Raw genomic sequence first — 25,106 nt, forward strand, 5'->3', positions numbered from 1 at the left:
CCCCAAAAATTGTGTTGGCAGAATTGGTATTGAAATTGATGATAATAATTGATACTTTCAATCATGAACTGTTGAAGTCGTTGGTATTGAGCGGAGAGTTATTTCTTCTTTGCCCAACAAAACTTGCAGCAATAATGTCAAGTCTCTCGATTCTAGAGCAGAGTTAAGTTTCAGCCCCGCAGCTTTACTGCTGATTCTGCAAATATTCGTAAAAGTTAACAATGTGCATTTTTTCTTCGTTTAAAGTGTTAACTTTCAAAGAGTTCGTTTACGAAGTTTACATGTGTTAAGAATGAAATTACCTGCGAGAGCCTTTTGCTCGTTCCAAATCGACGTATAAATCTGTAACGACACCGTGCAATCTCTCCAAAGTATCAGCACCTTTAGTAGCTTTCGATCTCAGAGAGTTTTCATCCCTGATGAGCTCTTGCCACTCTGTAGACAAATTTTCTTGCGAATCTGAACGCATTTCTAGCTCTTGGAGCGCATCTAAGATTTTTATCTTTTCGGCAAGTGCATGAGCCTCGTCGAGCCTTGGCATAATCAGTTGAAGCACTCGAGCCACACTACCCTCAGCCACATCTGTGAATCCAAACATTCAATGACGTTACTGAAAAAAAAAAAGTTTGAAAAAGTTTTTCGTTGGAACTCCAATTTGGTTCTTTGAAGAATTGGAAATTTTTATAATTCAATTCAACCAGGAAAGTATTGCTTGAGAAAAACTTGAAAAGGTTGGCAATAATAATTTTACCATTGCTTATGAAGTACTGAAATTCTATTTCTAAAATAATACAAAAATCGAAAAAGTTTGCACGGCTTGTTCTTTTCGGACGTTGCGTATATATTTTGTCTAAATTAAGTTGGTGAATTATTGTTCGAATTCACGTATAAATATATTCGATTTCATTACCGCAAAAAACTTCCAGTTTGGTTTTTCTTTTGGTAGCTTCCCTGGTCAGTATGTCACGAAGAATAATAATAGTAGAAACATTTTCACCTAGAAACGTCGCACTCCCTTTCCTAAAAAATTAAATTCATTTAATCTTTAAATCCAATTTTCAGGACTTCCGAAGATAAACTTACTTGTACTTGCATTTGAGGATCGTGCCAACGAATGTGGAGACGTAATTGAGACAAGCTTCACCTTCTATCAATTGCGATCGTTCTGGAATATCTGGCAGAGCTAAAGATAACCACGCATGCATCTAAAAATAAATAATCAACCAATTGCACGTTGCATTGTTTTACATCCCCCAATGTCTATCGCAAGTAAAAAACAGAAAATAATCAATTTGAAATTATTATTTCAGATACCTCGGCCACTGTAAAAGCCCCAGTGAGTCTAAGCTCGTTGTAAGGCCCGCCAGAAAGTTTGTCACTTTCGTCTTCGTGGAGCCTGGCATGAAGCGACAGCGCATAAATCGGCAATCGGATTCTGCGACAACACTTTGGCTGTATCTGCAAGAAGAATAATACTTGAGCGCGCTCTACGAATCTCAAGTTTGAAAAGCGCATTCCCTCCATTCTTCAAGGGTTCATTTCTCTTTTCCCACCTGCGAAGTGACGTAGACTTGCAGAGTACCAGATTGTCCTTCGACTGGTCGTAATCGTGTTTCCAAACGATTTGTATTGGACTGAAAATGACAAATAACATTCTATCGAATCGGAAAAAAATGAGGCAAAATTATTATGTCGTATGTAATTATTCATTCCGAATGCATGATTTTGTGTTCGACGTCCTAGGCTACAGAAAATCGGTAACCTGGCATCGAAAAGTTGCAAGGACGAAGTTCCCCTCCTCAGGATTGCACGCTGAGAGACTTACGACAGCATTATTACTTTCATCAACTAATTCTATGGGAGTATCCGATTGTATTAAAACATTATCAATCGAAGTATCTAACTCCACCGACAACAAATACGAAGCTGTATCTCGATCCAGGATCATTCTGAGAAAAAAAAATGTAAAAAAAGAGTATTAAATGCAAGGAAAAAAATCAGAAGCAAGATATTCTGTGCTGGGAATGAAGCTGTTGAGTATTCCATAACGTGAATGAAACTTTACTCGCCTGTGGCTAACCGATAGTATGAGAGGCGTTAAAGAATCGTTGTTAAAATCGGGGGGCTCAACATCTTCGTGTAATTTTTGCTCTAATTGTTGTATTTCTGTTTTCAGTTTAGCCAGACCACTGTCATTGGACTCAGCCTCGAGAGAACCCGGTGGTTTTGTAGTTAGACCAAATATTCGACCGGAATACGTGGTCACTAGGACTTCAGGGTGATCCACCGACCCAATCAACCCGCCACATATGCTGCTTATGCTTTCACCGGAATTCTACGAAACGAGAAAAATGACAATAATAATCTTCAAGTGCGGATGAATCAACGAAAAGGTTTGTATGAAAATGATAAGACTGATGGAATGAACCATCAATTAATTCAACCGAATATCAATATTTGAATATACTTTTCAATATTTTTTTCTTTTTGTATATTTCAGTTCGTTTTCTCAAATTATATTGTTTGCCAATGATTGTTGTCAATTGAAAGCTGTCAATTTTACATTTTTTACTTGAAATATTATTTTGTTGTTCCAACAAATGCATGGAATCGCGACGGAACTTTTATCGGATTGTTATTTTACAGAAACTCACGTAACGAAATTTGAGATTCGGTACTGTATCCTCGTCATCGGGGAATCCATAAACATCGACGGTACCGTCCTGTCGACCGACGAGAATGTCAAGACCATCGTCCAGCTCGTACGTATCCAGAGAAGTTATTTCAGAGCCAGCAGTGTTGATCAGCCAAGTTATTCTCAGAGTTTTGTTACCCTCGAGTATCAAAAGGCCAATTTTACCGTCGATTGTACCCACGAGAACTTTGTCCATTGATTCTCTATCCCCCTCTCTGCATCAATTAAAAATTGGAATTTTTTTCCGCTGTGAAGTTAAAACTCTGTCGTGATAATGAACGTAGCTTTCCAACGAAAATGAAAAAAATTCGCATGTTCTACGCGAAATTTTGATTAGAGTTAATTTAACTGTTATAAATATAAATACATTAATAATTACTCTGAGACCTGTACAATGCGAGCACCGTTGGGACACTTGGAAGCCTTAGAACAGTTGGGCTCCTAGTACCGTAAAGAACTCGAATCTGAAACGAAATACCAAAAGACCAAAGTCATAAATATCTTTGAACAATACAAATTTTTGTCGAAAGATTGATTAATTCCGATTTTAGAAAAAAAAAATGAATGAAGCTTGCATTAAATTCAACGAATAATTACAGCACGATCTCCGCAAGCGAGGACTGCAAAAACTGATGACCCGTCAAAAGGCAGAAGAACGACGTCGTAGAGGGTTTCTCCAGCCAGATAGGAATCAGCGTCTTTGCAATTCAGGTATCGATGATAAAGATCACGAGCACAGGCTGCTAAGTCTGGTCCGAGGACGTACCTTGAAATAATTTATAAAAATGATATGAGAAGTTGATACGATAAAAATTCATACAATAAGAAAGTGAAATCTTCAATTTACATTGCGGATATCGGGTCGATGAGGCTCGTATCAAATTCAAGAAACATTTTGCCCTTTCGAGTAAAACCTTTCACGGAATTTCCGTAGGCGATGAAAATTTTATCCCGAAGCGTTCCCAGCGTACCGCCCAAAGCCATTCGTCGTATTGCCGGACCGGGAAGTGACTTGAAGGAAAGCTGCAGTTCCCCTTTCTTCATACCTACGAGTTTTTTTTTTATTTACTCAATCGGAAAATCAGTTTTTCAAAAATAAACTGCATTCAATTTCTTCGTTCCTTTAATTCATTGGAAGTTATACATTTGGAAAATTATCGCGAAAATCGTAGTGACGATCGACGACGAAATTTTTTTTTTCGAGTAAGCAGTGATTTGATATTGACATTTTAGAACCGTTGAATCGAAAACGAGCAACCAGCTTCTCCGAATTATCGAAGAGCGGTTACCAGGAGTGTAACTTCAAAAATAAATGTACATTTTTCCACATAGTAAATTTTAAGAATGACTGAGAATCAGGTATTGAATTAGAATTTTCACAGCGAAAATCTAGATAATTGGTAATTGTAAATAATATAATAATGTACATTTAATGTTTTTAAAGGTAAAGTCAAATTCGAGTTTCGTTAATTAATATTTCTCAAATTTAATTTCGATCAAATCTTCCCGATCATTTTTTCGTGGCATCGCGAGAACTTATGTTAACCCTTAGTGTGCATCTGGGGTCAGGTTGACCCCAAAATTTTTTTCTCACATGAATAGCATTTACAGATGAGCATCTCATAAGTAAAACCCCCAATATTAAGAAATCGTTATCCCCTCTCTAAAAGTAGGAAGCATAGCCACTTCATACTCCAGAATAAATAGACTTTTTGGAACGGTTGCAAAGTGGACTATTTTTCCCTTTAAGCATGGACCCTTGTCTGTAAAACTCTGTAAGGATTTTTTCAAAACTCAAAATTTAATTTTTTACGAGAGATTTAACCGAAAAAGTGCTTTTTACGCGCACTATTAACTTTGAGCACGTTTTTGAACAATGAAAAAAGATTTTTTTGGAAATCCGACTTTACAGTCTTAAAGTTGAATCAATTCACTGCAAAAAGTGACTAAACCTTTTATTCCGAAAAGCGCATAGTTACTAAGATATTCGATGTCAAAATTGACCTGGGGTCAAAGTGACCCCATGTGCACGAAATGTCTCGCTGTGAAGGTGTGCACACTAATAGGGTTAATATTCGGACCTCTAATCTTGCGTCATTTGACGAATCACAAACGCACACGAGTTAGTCCCCTAGAACGTGTGTAATATAAAAATTTACCATACACATGAAGAATGCCATCGTGATCGGCAACAGCAAATTTTTGTGTCTGTCTCGAATCTGCCGAGGGCAAAATTTTTGTCGTACCCCGTGAGGTGACACCGACAGTGGCGTAATCGACACGCGACAAAACGAGCGACATGTTTTTTGCAGAACTTAAAGTTAGAATCCTCGTATATTTTATGACTTTAGCATTTTTTACGGGCTTATAAAAAATGCAACGGAACGACACTCGACTGAATGAAACACTGTGCTCGTAAGCAATGTTTGTTATGATTTTAAAATTCTACTATGAATCGATTTCACCATGGCAACTACTCTTTGAGACAAATTGAACCGCCCAATCGGCGGCGCGTGTTCAGGGAGTCGCTGTTTGCGTTACAAACGCTAACGCTATCGAATGATATTACTATATCTTGTATTTTTAGCGTAAATAGCGACTCCCCGAACGCGCTTTCAGTCGGCCTCTTCACTCTTCACATTCATTGTATGAGTGGGAAATGCAAAAGATATATTTTAAACTGTAGCCACTATCATACGAAGCCGACTATTGGATATGGGCTACCAATTGCGTGGTAAAACTTATTCGAAAATTATACAAGAGCTCTGCTGCATATCCGGTTTTTCAAAAATATACATCAGAAGTTTATTGTGTTTCATCATATTAGTTGTAAAGAATTCTGCCATAAAAATAAGATAAATCATCGCGTTTTGAACGAATTTTCAATGAAAATTATATATTATAATAACGAGTTGATAATAAGATGTGATTGAACAAAATAAAGGAGTCTTATTCATGAATATATATACCGATAAAAGAAATTAACGAAAATTTCATACTGTGTTTTTATTTTGACATTCAAAAAGTTCAAAAGGTTCCATTCTTGAAGAAAATGCAATACTTTTTTTCCACGGCGAGGTTGGAAAGGTCTAGGAACATTTTGTTTCGAGAAAAAAATCCCCATGCGTTGACATATATATTTTGTTACGGTTTGGAAAAATTTCAGTGGCGATTGTGTTTTTTTGTTGATTTCAAAAACGTAGTTTATCGGTCAGGAATGTATAATTAAAATATTATTTATGTATAATTTCTCGATGATATCTGGTCATAAGTAATACAGTGTTTGATAAAAAGATTTTAAATATGGGTCGAATGAAGAATATTTGACGTAGTTCTATTGATTGTCGAATGTGTGCAGCTGCAGTCAAGCACAGTGTTGCGGCGACGAGATACGAAGGACGGAGTTACGATAAATTACACACAATGCTTTGACACATGTATAGTCATCATTTAATCATTGACTTCCGTAGAGATTAAACCGACAATTTTTAAAGCTTAACTATATATACACAAAATATACAGATATTCATGTATATAAATAGTTTTGGCACTCAACCACCGCGCCAACGTATCAGTGCAACGACTGGATATTTCCTCTAACCAAAAAATAAATCTATTTTTTAATATACGCACCTAAATTTGTTGGAAATATGGCATCGCTCAGTGGATTCGTCGAATTTTTCCAAAAAGGAAAGGTACTGAAAAAACCCAGTACCGTTTTCATGCTTGAAACATTTTGAACACGATTTTACAGTGACATCTCTGATATGTTTGTGTCATGCTAATTCAAAAATGTATTTATTTCAGACATTCAGACCTAAAAAAAAATTCAATCATGGAACTTTGCGCTATTCATTGTACAAACAGGCTCAAGCTTCTTTGAATTCTGGAATAAATCTCAGAACAGTAGTTAAATTACCACCAGGCGAAGACCTCAATGATTGGATTGCAGTCCATGGTGAGATTTCAATGCCGATGAACTTTTTGTTGTTTCATTTGGTACATGGATTAATTGAGTACCAGAATCCTTTGACTTTTTTCATTTTCCACTAATTGTTTTGGTTCCAGTGGTTGATTTTTTCAATAGAATAAATCTTATATATGGCACCATTTCTGAATACTGCGACTCAGCATCGTGTCCAACGATGAGCGGCGGTGCTCGCTTTGAATATTTATGGGCTGATGGTGGTGGTAAATACAAAAAACCAACTGCACTTCCAGCCCCGCAATATGTCAGTCTTCTTATGGATTGGATCGAATCACAAATCAATAATGAAACAATTTTTCCTGTTTCAACAGGTATAAATTTAAGATATTTCAACTGTATTTTGTCAATACTCGATCAAGTTTTCACTTAGAGATTATTTTTTATATTACTTAAAATTTATCAGATAGAATTCATCAAATATATCATACTGCATAGAGAAAATGATTTTTCGTGATAGATTTCGTCATAGTTTATAATATAAATTTTTAAAAATCTATCCAAATATACAATTCATTTTTATTTGCTCTCCATTAGATGTGCCATTCCCGAAGACTTTTGTACCGTTATGCAGGAAGATATTAACAAGGCTATTCCGAGTATTTGTACACGTGTACATACATCATTTTGATCGCATTGTGGCAATCGGAGCTGTGAGTAATAAATTATGCTTTTAAATTCAAGGACTCGTCTGAAGGAAAAATTGATAAAATGTATTGCATACGTTTTTCAGGAAGCTCACGTTAACACGTGTTACAAGCATTTTTATTATTTTGTGACGGAGTTCGAACTCATAAATCCAAAAGAATTGGAACCATTATCTGAGATGACATCAAAGGTTTGCAAAGATTCAACAACTTCGAATTCCCAAAATTCTACATCATCGAACAATTCGAGATAATTTATTATTTTCCGTTCCGTTTAACGGAAAATGTGTTCTAAAGAATTTATTCAGCTGATGGCACAAGTACTTGAAATATTCATAATGCATTGTGCCGATATAGGCGTACTTGCTTGCATTGCTCAAACAAAACTGACGTGAGTAGTTTTGAAACTATGCCGATTTACATATAACCCAACATGTGTAAAGCATGAAATCTTTCACAAGTCGGAAAATTTAACCAAGGCATAATAATAATGATAGAATGTGGAGTATATTGATAAAGAGCGTGAACAAAAACAACTCAGTGAAATGGTTTCTTAACAATATCACTATGTAGTTGATTTGAATACGAAAGAAAAAGCTATATTGCATAATATTTTTAATGCTTTACTACTGATATTATATTCATTTTTGTACACTGTATACATACAGCGAGCAAAAATTTTTCTGATATTCAACCAATGAATTTTGTACATTTACATTTTTATAAGGAAAACTTTTGATATTCTAGTCAAAGTTAAAATTAAGATTGGCATGATTCTCACTTGCACTATCGCAGTCCAGGTCTTCTTCGGTGAGCTGCCACTGAACGAGACAGTTGATTAGTGTACGTCCAATGTTAGGTGACTAATGTCATTGTTAGTTGCGAAAGGATTTATCACACTGTATAAAATGGTATTATTAAAGCTTAAATAGAAAATTTCATCGAGAAATTCACTCATACCAAATTACACCCATTCCTTATAATTTGTGACACCTGCACCATACAATTGACATTAATCTTTTCTTTTTCCGCTCCAGCAGTTCGTACCGCCATTTGAGATCCTCTTTCCGTGAATTACTTACGATTCCAAGGACAATTTGAGGGTTAAATTGAATATGTATTGGGGAAATCCATGCAGTTTCAAATGTGGCCAGTTTACAGGAAAGGTACACAATACGAATGTGAAAGGTTGCCAAAGGAGCTTTTCTCACTGGCTAACTAGTGGTAGAGGAAATGAGTAATTTTATTGAATCGCAGCTTCAGCCCAAAATAAAAACAAAGAACAATGAACAAAAACGTGTCGATTCATGGTAAATGTGGATAGAAAAACTCGGACCAATTTTAGACTGAAGCCGCAAATCTATTATTATCAATAAAATACTTCGTACTGAAGGATTCCGATTTTTTTTTTCACGTTGATTTATATTGTACATTCGGAATAGTAATACATTTTATATCTTCAGCATCCAACGATTCAGTCACGTTGCATGGTTTCACTTTTGCGTTCATTAATTCCTCGCTTCTCATTTTTGTGTATTTTCTTTTTCTTAAAAATTTTGTAAACGCAAAGTTTTCTCGACTACGATTTATTCTGCGGAACGGCGTACAATTTTACTAGTTTTTTTTTGTTGTCTCACTGTACGAGAGTAAAATTACAATTATTGACAAAACGATAATATCGAAACTTTCTCGTTGTCGGTGGAATTGAAATTTTACTCTGGAAAGCTGTGCTTCCAGCTAGATCGTTTTATATGTTTTTTTTTCTGTTTTTTGCTTTTCTCGGTAACTCGAACTCGTTCGATATTATCTTAAACTCTTATCCAGTACATGGCACCGCGAATGCGATTGTAATCTGTCAGATTTTCGATTTGACCGACGGCAGCGACGACTGGACAATGATCGTAGATATACTTCATTCCAACTTCGTGAATGTTTTTCGCAGTTACGCTCTACAAAAGAAAAACAATTGATGTATGAAAAATCCTACGGGTATAGGGCTGAGGAAGGATTCTATCAAACTATGAAAATTCTTATAGAGATAGAGAATTTGTGTTCCACATTAGACGTTTTAAGAATTCATTCAAGCAAAGCTACTGATTGTTGGCCATTCTTTTGTCTGAAAAATTAGCAAATTCATTTTTTCCATTATTATACTTGAACAAAGATGTTCACAACGTATCAGCAGGAATATTTCGTTTTTCAGATTCATGGAAAACAACGAGAGTAATCTGTAATTTGTATTGAAAAAAAAATTCGAAATTTGGCGATGTTTTTTTCCGATTTGTTTGGTATCCCGTGGAATTTTCGCATGGTGAAAATTATTCTAGTTCTATTTTTGGCCTAGTACAGTTCCCCGTACTCAGAAGAGAGTTAGGATTTACACATTTACAGAGTTAAAGATTTTTGTCAAGCCGTTAATCTTTGTAATTATGATTCTCTTGCTTGGAACACGCTTTGAAAAAAATAGGGAAAAAAATGACGAAGGTAAACTCACATCTATCCTTGCTTCGAGTTCATGGAGTGGAATACGCCTATTGTAACAGAGCATTTGGCGACCAATGTCTTCGCAAATCGCGGTCGTTCCGTCGAGCTGGAGCAGAATATTTGTTTTTAGGATATTTTTAGCTCGAGCAACTTCCTTCTCGGTAACGGAGGTACACAGCCGCATCCATTCTTTTTGAATGTTGTAGACCATGTCTTCGGCCGACATCGGATCGCACACGAAGTAAACTCCCCAAAGACCGGTGTCCTTGTAACACGTATTGAAACTCTGATAACTGTGGCAGAGATTTGACTCGGCAGAAGCTCTGGCCAAATTAGTCGCGTTGTTTACACCGCCTCCTTGGCTACGATCCCAAGCACCCATTAAAGTGTTTGCGACCATCAAGGGGATGTTATCAGCATCGGTCCATCCAGCTCCTGAAATACGACAATTCTGTATCAATTTAAAGTTTTATAAAAAAACTGAGCTTGACGGAATTTGATGGCATGAGTATGAGTCGAGTCCGTCCGCACTTGCAAGATTTTTTAGAAAACTTTTTCCAAATAAATTGAGAAATGTGCGTGGAACTTGAGTCGCCAATTTAGTTCCTAATTTTATGGACATTCAAATTTTGATTTTTTACCATCATTTTGTTTTACCACGTGGAAAATCCATTCCGTTCATTCACGTTCTGAATAGTTCAAAATAAAAATCCAGTTGGCTACAGACTAACTAAAACTAGCATTTTGCATATAACGGTCTGTTACCCTCGATAGCAAGTGCTACATGAGCCAAAGGCATAGAATCGTCACGGACAAGCATTTCTGATCCGGTGTAACGACAGGGTTTTGGAAGCAACGGAATTTCTTCGTAACAGGGTCCCTTCATTTTTCCGAAATGTTTATCCGCAAGATCGACGAGTTGGGCATGGTCTACGCCTCCGGCACCTGCCAGAACAAATCTGCGAAATTAATGACTGATTAGTATCAAAACACGACATTTTTCATGGTATTTTTCAATTTCTTGAAATTGAATTGGAGTATTAAAGATCGTCGAGTCATTTTTTTTCTCATTTCAATTTTTCCCATATTTACCTGGGTGGCCCGTAATGTTCTTTAACGTAAGAGACCAGATCATTACGAGTGATCGACTTGATGTTTTCAGTGGGTCCAAGAATCGTCCTACCCAAAGGAGTTCCCTGATAGGCTGTTGCATGCAAGTGATCAAAAACTACTTCCTGAAGATTCGTTTCGACCTCTTGCATTTCTCGTAAAATAACGCTTCGTTCCCTCTCAATTTCACTTTCACCAAGCTTTGAGTTTTGTATAATGTCACTCAAGATTTCGATGGCTTTGGGTACGTCTTGAGCCAAACATTTGGCATAGAAAACTGTCTGCTCTCGACTCGTGTATGCATTCAAATGGGCGCCCATATTCTCGATCTCAAGCTCCAAATCGGTCTGCGAACGCTTTGCAGTTCCCTATAAAATATTCAACGAAAAAATGAATCAAAGTTTTCTTATAAGGGCATTCTCATTAATCTTTGTTTCGTGACAACAATGGTGAACAACAATGAATAAAAGGATAATCAAAATTTGCAGCAAAATGGTTGCTTTAGTAACCATCCATTATCGAGGATACTCTACAATTTCCATTGAACTTAACAGACACAGAAAAAACGATTTCTGCTAGTTCTTTTTTTTGTGTAAATGTGTTATATCTGTTTCTATGGTCTAGACTAGAAGTTTAGGTCTAACAAAATCTATGTAAGTCAAATGTAACATAGATGAATCAGTTATTAAAGATCGATTGTCAATGAAAACATAAGCAATACCTTGAACGCCATATGTTCCATGAAATGGGCCACACCATTATTTTCATCAGTTTCATACCGACTACCAGAATCAATCCAAAGTCCGACAGTGGCGGTGGCGGCTCCGCTGTCTTCACTGGCGACTCGCATGCCACTGTCAAGGGCAGTAACCCTTGTTGGTGGCTGATTTATCAGCGTCTCTTTGAGAGAAGCTGCTGTGGATCTCCATTGTTTACGGGTCTATTGAAAAACAAAATGTAAAAACAAGCTCTCCATCTTAATGTTTTACAGTGAATTTTATTATGAATAGAGTAATGAAACCGTCCGATAAACATCATTTGACAGTTAAGCCGTACATAAAGGAACATTCAACGCTTTTTCGTGTTCTGATTGTCAAAATCGATATGAAATTGATTTCATACATTTCGTCCAATTATCAAATTCACTTCATCGCATTACTATGAAAAAATGTGCTGGAACGGTTTGAAAGAATAGCGACTGATCGTCATTAAAAGACTGTCAAGTGGAGATTGTTATGAGACTTAAAGAATGCTATTAGTAAGATTTCAATTAACAAAAATTGATCCTAAATTTGTGTTTTTATTCAACAAAAAGTTACGTAAGGCTATTCGTATTAACGTTAGTGGTACATATCGTCTGCCAAATCAGCGGTTCGTGGTCAACTTTGCATCATCGTGATTCTCATGTTCGAAGAGCACGAAATTGGGATTTCACGTTTGAATAATATAATTCATTCGTAAGAATAGTTTATCAACACTTACCTTCAGCAAGTTTGTTCTGTCTGAATATGTACGGAGCGCGTTACCGATTTTCAGCATACGAGTCGCCATTTTTGCTAGCAAAAGCGAAGAGGACTTTCGAGCAGACGAGAGAACCTCTTATGTCACGAATTATATACTTCGAATCCTTCGTTCGAACTTCTTCAAATGATTTTAAATTTCTGACTTTTTCGAGTGTCAATCATTTGTTGGATTCTTGTCGGTAATTGTCATATTAAAATCGGCTCTTGTCGAAAATGACTGTAATAGAAATATTAAAAATACAAATCCGTGTGAAATCAGCCATCTTTATAAATTTTTAGATATTATGAATTCTCAAACGTCTAACTCAAGCAAAATTGTTTGTCAGTCACGAAATCTTAATGAATAACAACCCGACAATCGTTTAGCACTAAAAAAAGAGTAAAAATTCCAAAATCAATCGATCGAGTTTATAGAAATGTATTTGAGATCTCTCATCTTTGAAAGAAATGAGAATGCGCACTATACGAAACTTGTCGTTTTTATCGCAGCGCCACAAAAGTTCGTTAAGATCTCGCAGCGGGAAAATTTAATTTTCTTTAACGAGAAGTGAAAGCGATGAGCTTTTCGTTCGAACAATGCGTTGATTCTCCACTTATAGTAAATCTAACTGAATGGAGTAAAGAACAATCTGATCAAAACGTAGCAAAATTTACGCATCACGAATTTGCAACGTGAATAACAAAACGGTGAAGTTTAGCCATGATTAAAATAACCATTTATTATTGAACTGTCGTACATTTTTTTTCATACGAATTAGTAGAAATTGAGAAAGATTTTGCTTTTCCAATTTCGTTAATTTTCTAAAGCACTTGACTATTGTTTTTTTCACACCGTGTCGAAATACAGGTTGCATCGTCGTCATGGCAATTTCATGGAACTTTCTCTAAAAGTGAAATCTCGTGCATGGGGAAAGTACCGATGATCTCATCATGATTTTAATACGTCAATTAGTAAATTAAATATAAGAATGACAAAAAAAATCATTCTGAGTGTTTACAATTTTGAAAAAAATTGCAAAAATTTTAAAATCTTTTTTTCCAAAATTCTCTTACACACTTGAAATTACCTCAATCATTTACACAAACAATGTTGAGTGTCGTATCTAGAAGTGAATTCCAATATGAAAATAAAAAATTATTGAAAATATTAATGAACCCATTGCAGTGAAAGAATGATACGAAAAAATCGAACTAATCCAAATAATGGGGAAAAAAAATATTTTCGAATAAAGAATGAAAAAAAAACTTGAGAATGAGATTTTACTTTTGTGAAAAAAATTTTTATTATGCAACGATTCGAGGTAAACAAAACGAGCTCACATTTTCTTCTGATTTTGACGTTCTCGAGTGAGTTACGAGCATTTTGAATAAAATTGGTGCGAAATTTTGAAAAAATCGTCTTTTCACAAGTCAAGATAAAAATTCTAAAAAACCCAACAACTTCTTATTGTCGAAGGATGTAAAATTTTTTAAAAAATCCAAAAGCAAGAGGGTCAAGAGCCGAGTGGTGGTTTGGCTTGGAATGTCTAATAAAAAGGCGATGAAAACCTGTTTGACGGTGCATCACTTGCTCTCTGTGAAAGGTGATTGTAAGAACGAAAGTTCATTGCTTGTCGAGCTGCGGACCGATTCGGGTCGAAACTGTCGGTAATCGAATCTGTGTTTTTCAAAACTCAGGTAAGTGAAAATTGATAAAATTAATGATTTTTTAAAATAAAGTCAAACAGTATAGAAAATAAAAAATGTCTCAGATTATATTTTAAGCTTATTTACAGTTGAAATAATCGAACAATAAAAGGGAAAGAGAAGAGAAAAAGTTTTTTGCTAATCAAGCCAATCAACGATTTTCATTTTAGCCTCACAGTAACCACCGAAATAATGGAATTAACGTTCAAAACCGTCGATGGGAAGATCGGAGCAAAGTTGGATCAAATGTACGGTGTAAAATCGAGTTTTGTGAGGGTCGAACCGGGGCACTGTCTGGTACCACCGCAATACATTTTTTTGGCAACGAAAATTCGTGACATGGAGATTAGGAATGAGGACGTTTGGATGGTTTCGTATCCACGAACAGGTAAAATTTATTTGCAACGAATCCAGAGAGGCTTGTGCCAATACAGTAATCCGTTGCTACGACCACGATCGTGCTTTAATAAAATCGACACCATTTTCAGGAAGTCATTGGGCCCAAGAAATGGTGTATTGCATAGGAAATGGTTTTGACTACGAAAACGCAAAAACTCTGTTGCTCGTTCGTAATCCACTTCTCGAGTAAGTATTCTGTCCATGCGTAGTTTTTATCGAACCATTATTTTCAACTGTTCGTCTCTTTTCAGCACAAAAAATCTTTCAAAAGGAACAATAATAAAAAATGTTCCAAACAACTAATTTACTTAAACATTATTATAAAAAACTTCATTCGTCATTATCAGTACGAGTTATTGTCAGAAAGAGTGTGAAAAATAAACCAGAAAAAACAAGAAATTTATTTCATACAATGGGGCAAAGGATTTAAATTTTTATCTTTCCACTTTTTTATCACTTCGACCGAGTGATCGAATGTTTTGTCAAAAAAGGTTAGCACAAATTTATTCACTTTCAACCCTCCTCTGAATTTATCATTTTTTCGAATGGTCGGACCCCAAATAGATTTAATATTATCGTAAATTACTTGAGGAATGTATTTATGAATATAGAATAAAAAATTACTTTCAGCTCATATTTCTTTTCGTATATGAAAAATTTCGACAAATTTAACGTGCTTGTTAATTATATAAGTGGAAGTTCAATTTGAAATCGTTTCTTGTGCTTTCAGATCATCGGCTCTCATGGTATCCGGTGACCACGTCGAGATGTTCGCCAAGCTCGGCAACTCGGTTGATAACGTGGCGAACACGCCGAGTCCTCGATACATAAAAACGCACTTGCCGTGGGATCTATTGCCCGATAAAATGCACGAAAAAAGACCGAAAGTAATGTTCCATCGTGGCTATGATAAAAAGCGTAAATTAATATTCGAATTGTTCGAATGCGATCGGTTGAAATGAAAAATTGAATGAAATTAATTACGGAAATGAATTAAAATGTGGATTTTTTCGTTGTTATTATTATTCTTTCGCGTCTTCATTCCTCATCTAAAGTTAAATTTTCAATTTAAAAAAATGAAAATATCCAGTTCAGCAATATTCATTGCTTCGATTGATCGCTTACAGTGACGTCTTGTTACCGTTCCAGATTATTTATGTGGCGAGAAATCCCAAGGACACGTGTGTAAGCTTTTATCACTACTGCAGATTAATGCACAACATGGAGGGAAGTTTTGATGAGTTTGCTCAACTTTTCATCGAAGACAATGGTAAATTTGAAAAATTTTATGAATCACGAGCAGGCTTTGGATATTATTATTATCGAAGCGGAATTTATCGGAATGCTTTCTTTTAGCTCCGATGGGACCGTTCTGGAATCACGTGCTTGGATTTTGGAAACGAAGAAATCAGGAGAATATCCTTTTTCTGACGTACGAAGAAATGAAAAAGGTAAAAACGAACATTTTTTTCGTCAAGTTTCAATCTTCAAGAGAAATGAGATTTTTGTAAGCTTTCTTTTTTTTTAAATTCGATAATTTGAATAAAATTAAATAAATATATTTAAAAAATAATTAAAAATTTAATGAATAATGTAAATGAAACATTTTTTAAGTTTAAAGACTTATTTTTAATATTTTTTTTATGTAATAAGCTTTTAAAATTATTCTCAGGAAGACTGTAGCTTTTTTTGAGGTTTTTTCAAAAAAAAAAAATATATGTATATTTTTACTTCAGGACCAAGCAGCAGCGATCAGAAGGACGGCCGAGTTTCTAGGCAAAAATGTGACCGAAGAGCAAGTCGAAGAGTTGGGGAAACATTTGGAATTCTCAAAAATGGCTGCTAATCCAGCTGTGAATTTGGAAGGAATTTTAACGAACAAAGATCAGAGTAATCCGGACAATAGATTCATAAGAAAAGGAAAAGTGGGCGATTGGAAGAATTATATGTCGGAGGATTTGTCACGAAGATTCGACGAATGGACAGAAAAAAATCTCGCGGGTACTGGTCTCACTTTCGATTGCGTCGAATCGTGAAACTCTAAATCGATGTCAATTTTTACATAACATATTACAAATAATATTTTTTCACGTGTATTCGTTTCATAATAATTACTTTTAAAGATAATTCTCAATAATTTTCATTTTGTTAGCTCGTATTAAAGATTTTTGTTTTGCAACGCTTATTCGGAGATTCGAAAGCGCGTTTGCGTCTCGTTGCAATTTTTTTACTCACATTTACGTGTTTGTTTATTATTTTTTTAGATAAAATAAAAAAATGTACAATGCAAAAAAGATTTGCATGAAAAAAAAAATCGAGAAAGCATTATATTTATAAACCATTTAGACACAAATGGTTTTTTTTTTTTTATTACTCATTCGTTTATGATAATTTATAATTAATGCAGAGTCCCTTAAAATTCCGATTAACGGTTTGTATCGTCACGAATCATTGAAAGAATTCGCAATGAAAGGAAAATTAATTACGGATAGGTACTCGCGATGAAATGCTGACAATGGACTGGTGAAAATTGCAGTGTTTTTCATTTTTTTCTAATTACAATTCGTTACACAAAATAGACTGACTGCTTATACTTCAAACCGTTCGAATAAAAATATAGTAATCATTGAACCGCAAAATTTTGGCTAATAAACTCTTGAATTGTATGGTCGAAATAAGCTCAAGGTCTGTAGAATTGTATATCGATGGTAAAGAATGTGAATGTTGATAGTGGTGATTTTTCACGTTTAGAATAAAATCGAATGTATCAGCAGCTAGTCTTATTGGATATTTATCGAAGTACCATATGCAAGGTCGTATCAGTTTCCATGCTCGTTCGTTAATATAATATTTAAGATAAAAAGATAAGTGAGTTTGTGTGCTTAATTCGAAAAATGAAATAAAAAAGAAAAATTCGGATATATAGTTTATCATCAAAATAGAAGAAATTTGACGAGTATATAAAAACCATGGAGTAAGATTTAGAGTCGGTATTTTATAATCGGACAATCGCGAATAAATAATGAATTTCGACGGATTGTAATAATAGGGAAATGATCTATATTCGCTTATTATGATTAAAGTTTTCGTATTCTTACTTCATCTGCTTTGTGTCGTATCGTTTTCTGCTTGGCTTCCTCATAGATGCAGTGGCTATCAATCAACGGAGAAAAGTGCAGTAATGTACTGTAAAGATGGCGTGTAAATTTGTGGTTCTGCCTGTCAGAGAGGTCTCATCGAGGCGAGAGTAATGAGAAAAGAGTTTTACATCGTTCGAAAGAAAACGGAAATCTCTCGTCCGCCAAGAGAATCTTCAGTGTGAAATGTCAGTCGGGACGGTCGAAACGACTTTTCCGCGACTACTCTTAAAGAAGTAACGAAAAAGTGGGGAAAAAAAACCCTCGTGACAATAATCTCGCGTTTTACGATGATGACGAGGATAGGATCATCGTTGCGCGATGTTCGCGTATAAACTCATAACTTTTTTCAATGTAAAATGTGAAAAGTGACACCCCATGTTTCAGCAACGTTTAACCTAAAATATAGTCAGTGTGAACCTTGAACTGTACTTTTTGAAAGAGATATTATGAACCCATGTGAGAATTTCTACCTTTAATATCATCAATCCCTGGGGATTGTACATTTCTTACATAGAAATAGAAACTAAAACAATAGATTTGTTTGCTTTTTTTTTAAATTTTTCTAATCATCGAATATATGACTCATCGAAGTTACTTTAATCTCGACGCTTCAATCATTCGCGTATATCGCGAATTTCAAACGAAAACAACAAGCTGGAGTGCATTTCAACAAGAAATCGTTGATGTTCGTTGGGGATTAAAAGTTCAGTGAAATACGTGGAAAATGCCTAAAATACGAACGAGACAGACGACTGGAGGCTCGTGGCTTCATCAGAGAGAGCTCGGTCTTCGGTTTCCTCTCGGACACGGTGATCGTTTTTACAAAACTTTGTATTCTTCCATTCAACCCGTGAAAACATGGGATCATGGCGAAAATCTCTGCAATGCTATACACGGCGCGGTTTTTAATCTGGAATATTCTCCTGATGGGTGGGTAGCCTGCCAACTTGTTTGGAGAAATCCTGTTTTAAATGGAATCACTTGCCAATGTTACAGTTACTTTATCATTCATTCACAGATCTCTGTTATTGGCTGCCTGCGAGAAAAGGAGCATCTTGATGTTCGATCCATTGTGCAGGCGCTTCATACATGCCATAGACAATGCTCACAATGATTCTGTCAACTGCGTAAGGTACAAATCCTTGTTCTGACTGCATGCTTAAACTTGCAGTTCGACTATTACATTATCCATGATTTTAATACATTTTTTGTTTAATTTTCTTGAATGTATCCATATGCATCAAGGTTTCCAAAACATAAGTATGAATTGTGATATCATAATTAATGTGCTTGAATTTAGAATCACTTTTGTCTTTTAGAAAATTTATCATTTCCGGCCATATGTTTCGAATGATGAAGAATAGAATCACTCTGAGTGTTAAGGGGTTTGAAGTTCATGAATATTTACAATATGGTAATGTTTAATAAAAATTTGCTAAGCTGCAGCACCTTTGCATTTATGGTCAAAGTCCGTCAAATTTATAAGCTGTTGTGGAATGCACAGTTGATTTGTTGAAAATAGTTTTTTTTTCTTTTGAACCGGTGTATCAATATTTTTCTGTTTCATATGTATCATCGTACAAATATACAATAACAAAAAGTAGTTCAATGAATAATAAAAGGTGTTGAATTAAAAGTGTATTGGATCAGTACACTTTTAGTAGATCATTTTTATTTTCTCTTTAATAAGGTTGTCATCCATCTGTTGGCAATGGGGAAAATGAAATAGGGAAAATCATTTTTTTTTTCAGATTTTTGGACCAACGGATGTTTGCGACTTGTTCTGACGACAGTACAGTAGCTCTTTGGGATGCAAGAAATTTGAAACAAAGAATAAGAACTCTTAAGGGTCATTCAAATTGGGTAAAAAATATTGAATACAGCCCTAATGACGGACTGTTGCTGACGAGTGGTTTTGATGGTAGCATATACACATGGGATATAAACAGGTTTGTCAGATTACATCTTAAAAAAATAATAATATATCGAAATGTTCAGTTGTGAAACAATTGTCTAACACATGTGACAAATAATTTCCAGTTTTACGGAGAACAGTTTTATATACAATCGGGTGTTTCACACAAATGGTTTGATGCGTACCAGGCTCAGTCCAGATGCCTCCAAAATGCTCATTTGTACAACATCTGGTTATCTCATTATCATCCACAATCTCAAGTTAAGCACACTCTCCCAAGATCTAGCTGGCTTCAAGGTGAATAAACCAACAATTTAAGATGTTATAGTATCATCACGAACTGGTAAACGAAAATAATTAAATAACGAAATAAATATTACTTTGCAGCCAAATATGTACAGACTGATGCAATTGTCGCAAACAACCATACCAGTTGCAGCTAATTTTACTCATCTGTTCTCCAACTCTCGGACTCACAACAGAGTTGAATTTTTGACAGACTTTCCAGTCGGCGACGATGCTGAAGTCATATCGAGTCTCCAAGTACATCCCCAAGGGTGGTGCGTTCTTTCCAGAAATGTTAGCAACGGTGAAAAATCTGAGGTAAATTGTTTGATTATTTTAACATTTTTATTCCATTAATATTTTTCAGTTGACTTTTCGAACCTACCACTAATTTCAACAAAGAATCATTTGTTGTGTCCTTATGACAAATGATTTCTTGACAATGATGAAACTGTAATGGAGTTTTTGTATTTTCTTTTTCAGTGGACATGTATCCACGATATTCAAGAGCGGGACAATGCCGAGATAATTGAGCAGTTGAAGGAAGGTGATGAGACACCGAGTCAAATGAGCGAGGCTATCGAGGAGGATTTCGATATGGCACAGCAGCCGCAGCCATCGCGTTCAGGAATAACGTCTTCGTTCGTGATAGACAGTGCGAATCGGGTGAGGATAGTGCAGACAATGTCGGACGTTAGAAACAACGCGTTTGTATCGACAGATGCGACACAGCCGGTGAGGCCATCAAGAACGAATAATTGGCAAGAATTGCGTCGTATTAATTTGCGTTCTAATTCGAGAAGTCCGCGTTCGGAGAGGCACGTAGTGAGAACAAATTTCGGAGTCGTTGAGATAAGTACAAACAGCGTGGGTGCGACGACGGATAGCGAGAGAACCAATAGCAACGCGGATGATGAGTCGCGAGGTCCAAGAAGTCCTGAAAGAAGCGAGCGCCCGGGAGAAAACGTGGGAACTCGCGAGGAAGACGTCGGCTACGAGGCCGAACGCGATGGAGAAGAAGACTACAGAATTCCACGTGCAAATCCACAGATACACGATTGGCGAAGACGGAGCATCCTTGAGAACGGCAACTTCTCATCGGCGAACGTAGAATTACACGTTAGTTCGACTGACGTTTGGGAAGCTTTGGTTGCCATAAGAGAAGCGCGTCTTAGACGCGAAAGAGAAAGAGAATTTTATCCCCTGGCCGCACGCCTCAGTTGGATAAACCGATCGAACACACCACGAGCATCCCACACTGTTGTTATTATAGGTGACCGCGGCAGGCCGCAGACTCAAAATCGACAAGGACAAAACCCGATGTTCGCGATACCTCGCAATCATAAAATCCATCAGAATGTTTCGAGACTTACTCATTACATAGAGGAGCCCAATGTTGGCTCCGGTTATATCAAAGAATTGTGTTTTTCCGCCGATGGCAGATTAATCTGTTCCCCTTTTGGTTTCGGCGTTCGTCTCCTCGCTTTCTCCGGCGATTGCCAGGAACTCTCAAACTGCGTACCGACTGGCAATAAATCCGTACAGTTGGCTGAATTAGCTACCAATATCAGCCACACTGATATCGTTGTTAGCACAAAATTCTCACCGCGACATTGCCTCCTCGTATCCGGTTGTCTCAGCGGGAAAATCGTTTGGCATCAGCCGGTTGTTTAGCTAAATCAATTATTCTCTGTTTTTTCATTCTTCTTTTCCTTATTTTTTTTTATATTGTACTTGGGTCATTCGATCCAATCTGATTGCCAGAATTTCTTCATTTTTCGCGAGGACGAAACGATGTATGTGTCGGTGAGGAATTTGCATTTTTCAGCTTCCTTAGACGCAGTCGACACTTGGATATATAATTTAGGAAATGCGTTTGCTTTTCTTTATGCGCGGAATCATTGGATTTCATAGTATAGTTTGTATCGTTGGCAAAAGACAATTTTTATGACTTTTCAGTAATCCAACCAGAACTTTTGGATCCTTTTTTTTGAGTTTCTAATAAATGAGCAAACCAAAGTGATTTTTTATTTTGACACAATGAAATTTCCGTGCATTTCTCAGTGATACAAATTTTAACTTTATCTGGATATCTTCTCTATGGACGATGGTTCGTCTTTTCGAATAAAATATAGAGATTGTAAACAAAAGCAAACGCACTCTTATACTGATAAAATCTTGAAATCGTGTAAATAACCTTGGATGACTAAAATGAAGATCTTGGTGATCGGCGGTTCGACGGCCGTTCTACAATGAGTTTTAGAGGTCACTTAGTTCAAATGCACAGTGGACGTATTGAAATTGGATGAGCCTTTGAAAATTTTCAACTACCAAGCCATTTTTGAGATATGAATATTTATTCTGCTGATTATAACTAAAAGGTATTACTGCGCTATGTAATCAAAGTGTTTTTTTGTACTTTATAATCTAAAGTAATCGGATCGTTCATTTTGTTTTCAACATTTTTAAAAAATATTTTATGCTCAAATCAAAGACATTCGTCCAATTTATGGAACATATTCTTGAATCATCAACAATTTTGTTATTTAAATTTTTCATTTTACAAAACTTTTGATGAAATAACTTTGAGTTGAAGTGATTTATTGATATATCTTTCTGATATTATTATCACCCAGCAATAATGGTTACGGCTTTTCAATAATGGCTGAATAATTTTTTATTTTTAGTCGAACATCTAAAATAAATTAAAAAAATGAAAAACTCAGTACTTTCAATCCCAAAAAATGCTCCGTTAACTCCTCCATCTGGTCAAACGATAAAGCTCTTGACATTTATATTTGAATTTGAATCATTTTCCCTATCAACATCAGTCATACATTGAGAATTTTTTAAATTGACATGAAGGATAGCAATTTTTCTTTGTTCGAATATCAGTGATGGCATTACGCAGGTTTTACAATGTAAAATACGAAGATGTGAGAATGTATTTGTTGATTTCTAATATAGATTTTGAAGAAACCGGTAGAATCTTATGGATTTTGTTGAACACGTTACAAGTTCCAAGGCATTTTGAGAAAAAAATTCTTAATTTCAATCTTATGGTATTTCTCAACATTTCTGGAGGCCAGAACGAGACACGTATTCTGTAAGGGTTACAAGTAAACGAGCGTTTTACGGTACAAGTTATTTTTCAAAAGATACATTGGCTTGAGAAAATTAGAGAATCAAATCTATTATTTAAAAAAGAAACTTAAGGGAAAGAGGTTAGTCCCGTCCAGCGGGAAGTCCTCGGTCATTATGCCATTGCAACGAAGACCATTGACAGTAAACACAATGCAAGAATATATTTTGGTAATGGCCGAGGCTTCCCACCGGACGGAGCAGCTGCCCCCGTTTCCCTTATGCTTTTACGATTATCAGGAGCTTTGCACTCATCTTTGAATTTCGCTTTATATTTAGACAATATTTTTTCGGAGGTTAGAAAAAAAGCAAGTGTACCTGCCTGTCAGGGGTTGAATTTTGACGAAGCCGGCTGATTTTCAGTTTCTCTTTTCTTCTAAACGTTGCGGTATTATTGAACATAAAATGAATGACCTCGCGAACTTGTGTAGTAGTATTGTTCCAGAAAAAGAGTAGTGAATTTAGGATTATACATTGCTTCGTTTCGGTCATTCGAGAGTTGATAAATGCATATTGCGACATAATCCAATCATTAAAAATTGAAACTAATATTCGCGATAAGCCATTTGGTAAATCACGAAAATAAATGTATAGCTGCAGAGCGCGGAAAATGTCGTAAAAATCAGGCGGTAATATGTGAGGGGAATTTTCGATGCTTATCGTCCGTCGAATTTTCATACACAAAATTCGCGATGGAGGATTTTTTCGTGTAATATTCGAATAGAAACAAAGAAGGCAATCACGTCGTGAATTATATACGAGTGTCGTAAGTGTTTCATTGAGTTAATGAAAGAAAAATCTCTGTGACAAGTGCAAACGTTTACGAATCACCGATATTTGATCCATTTTATACCTTTTATTTTAGCAACTCGTAAAGAAGTTTCCATGCGGGTGTTTTTGGTAGTAGTTAGTATATATATATACACCTAAAAATATACCCTCATACTTACATATAGCGACATGGCGACAGAAGAGCAACAGAGCACAGGCATCGATGTCCATCGCTCGGACAGGATTCCATCTATATAGCGGTGTACTTATACATGTCAACTCTAGAAAAAAACAACAGCTCGCATCGTACCCATCATTCTAAAAACATCATACATTTCTATCTACTTTCACAACAGAAAAAGTCCAGCCCACACCAATTGTTAAACTCTTCTTTATTCTCTGTTTATTTTTTCGTATTATTTTTCTTTCTCTATTATTCGAACGCAATTTTTCGATGTAATTTTTCGTGATAATGATTTGCACGATAATGGTGATCCACGCGCGAGACCCCGTAACACATTGAAATCAAACTATTGTGTACAGCAGTTAACGTGATGTTTGTTTTGTAAGATTTTGTTTTCTTTTTCTATTAATAAAAAAACACACATAATCCACTCCCAAATGGTTATGTGCTATTTAATTTGTGATATGAAAATCAATTTTATTCATCACTGACAATCGATGCGACGCAACAACTTTCTGTTATACGGTAAGTATTTTTTTACGGTTACGATGTATAAAAATTGATTTTATTTTTTTTTATACGAGGTGTCCGAACGCACTGTAAAGCTTCGTTATACTCTATCGTTTGCAAAGTAATCTGAAGTCAATCCTGGTACAGTTTTTTTTTAAAGAAAATCGTTCACTTCCCGCACTCCACGTAGAAAAATTGGATATCGAATTTTCATGTTTTACTGTACTAATTGTGGGCTGGAGAATCTTTGTGTAAATTGGATTGTGAAAAGTACGAGCCGAACAGCATATCGTGTAAAACGCCTCGGAATTTTTACTTTTGCTTCCCAAGCCTTTGTTCGTAACTTTTGCAAAAGAGATTCTCCGCATAGGTGCGATCCATGTTTTCTAAAATTTAACCTCAATTCACGCTCTAACCAAGTAAATTTTTAAATGGACAAAAGAACCTCAAAATTCGCGAATTCGTGTCTTCATCAAATTTCAAATTTTCACAAAAAAAACACCTCGCTGTGAGTCGGTCAAAACTGACTTAGTCACTCAGCGAAGACGATTAATAATTGACGAAGTTTCCGGTGGAATCAGGTGTAACATTTTCGGTATTGGATCGATCGCAGGGGGGTTGGAATGTTGAA

The 25,106-nt window shown here is 35.8% G+C and overlaps 5 protein-coding genes and 1 long non-coding RNA gene across 7 annotated transcripts; 4 read left to right on the forward strand and 2 right to left on the reverse strand.

The window, feature by feature from the left end:
- Positions 1-36: 36 nt before the first annotated feature.
- Positions 37-5,101, reverse strand: LOC122407061 (Bardet-Biedl syndrome 7 protein-like). Of its 2 annotated transcripts, XM_043413029.1 has the most exons (13): positions 4,855-5,101; positions 3,543-3,741; positions 3,293-3,461; positions 3,083-3,159; positions 2,655-2,910; positions 2,070-2,335; positions 1,763-1,949; positions 1,554-1,634; positions 1,315-1,458; positions 1,084-1,205; positions 911-1,020; positions 303-582; positions 37-196 (listed from the first exon to the last, which is right to left on the reverse strand). In XM_043413029.1, exons 1-13 carry the CDS (start codon positions 4,994-4,996, stop codon positions 58-60), a joined length of 2,172 nt encoding a protein of 723 aa, XP_043268964.1. In that variant the 5' UTR covers positions 4,997-5,101; the 3' UTR covers positions 37-57. The 2 variants fall into 2 exon arrangements, with proteins under 2 accessions (XP_043268964.1, XP_043268965.1); XM_043413030.1 differs by lacking the exon at positions 37-196 and having other exon boundaries at positions 442-610.
- On the forward strand, positions 1,916-3,406 carry LOC122407067 (uncharacterized). The gene is made up of 4 exons (XR_006260140.1): positions 1,916-2,032; positions 2,177-2,393; positions 2,647-2,762; positions 3,295-3,406. It is a non-coding gene; the product is annotated as an uncharacterized lncRNA (long non-coding RNA).
- A 728-nt stretch (positions 5,102-5,829) lies between the features above and the next one.
- On the forward strand, positions 5,830-8,268 carry Mob3 (MOB kinase activator 3). Its single transcript, XM_043413039.1, has 5 exons — positions 5,830-6,390; positions 6,503-6,653; positions 6,764-6,994; positions 7,218-7,333; positions 7,414-8,268. The coding sequence occupies exons 1-5, from the start codon at positions 6,346-6,348 to the stop codon at positions 7,579-7,581; spliced, it is 711 nt and encodes a 236-aa protein (XP_043268974.1). The 5' UTR covers positions 5,830-6,345; the 3' UTR covers positions 7,582-8,268.
- A 444-nt stretch (positions 8,269-8,712) lies between these two features.
- On the reverse strand, positions 8,713-12,546 carry UQCR-C1 (Ubiquinol-cytochrome c reductase core protein 1). The gene is made up of 6 exons (XM_043413037.1): positions 12,404-12,546; positions 11,643-11,861; positions 10,904-11,289; positions 10,577-10,770; positions 9,822-10,246; positions 8,713-9,276 (listed from the first exon to the last, which is right to left on the reverse strand). The coding sequence occupies exons 1-6, from the start codon at positions 12,470-12,472 to the stop codon at positions 9,136-9,138; spliced, it is 1,434 nt and encodes a 477-aa protein (XP_043268972.1). The 5' UTR covers positions 12,473-12,546; the 3' UTR covers positions 8,713-9,135.
- Positions 12,547-14,003: 1,457 nt separating this feature from the next.
- Positions 14,004-17,591, forward strand: St2 (Sulfotransferase 2). The gene is made up of 7 exons (XM_043413038.1): positions 14,004-14,121; positions 14,301-14,518; positions 14,619-14,715; positions 15,260-15,416; positions 15,679-15,799; positions 15,886-15,980; positions 16,266-17,591. The coding sequence occupies exons 2-7, from the start codon at positions 14,323-14,325 to the stop codon at positions 16,563-16,565; spliced, it is 966 nt and encodes a 321-aa protein (XP_043268973.1). The 5' UTR covers positions 14,004-14,121; positions 14,301-14,322; the 3' UTR covers positions 16,566-17,591.
- A 108-nt stretch (positions 17,592-17,699) lies between these two features.
- Positions 17,700-24,421, forward strand: LOC122407062 (DDB1- and CUL4-associated factor 10). Its single transcript, XM_043413031.1, has 6 exons — positions 17,700-18,599; positions 18,688-18,801; positions 19,421-19,618; positions 19,710-19,881; positions 19,972-20,187; positions 20,353-24,421. The coding sequence occupies exons 1-6, from the start codon at positions 18,394-18,396 to the stop codon at positions 21,541-21,543; spliced, it is 2,097 nt and encodes a 698-aa protein (XP_043268966.1). The 5' UTR covers positions 17,700-18,393; the 3' UTR covers positions 21,544-24,421.
- Positions 24,422-25,106: the final 685 nt, after the last annotated feature.

Source organism: Venturia canescens, chromosome 2 (assembly GCF_019457755.1).
Source record: "Venturia canescens isolate UGA chromosome 2, ASM1945775v1, whole genome shotgun sequence".
NCBI classification, from domain to species: Eukaryota; Metazoa; Arthropoda; class Insecta; order Hymenoptera; family Ichneumonidae; genus Venturia; species Venturia canescens.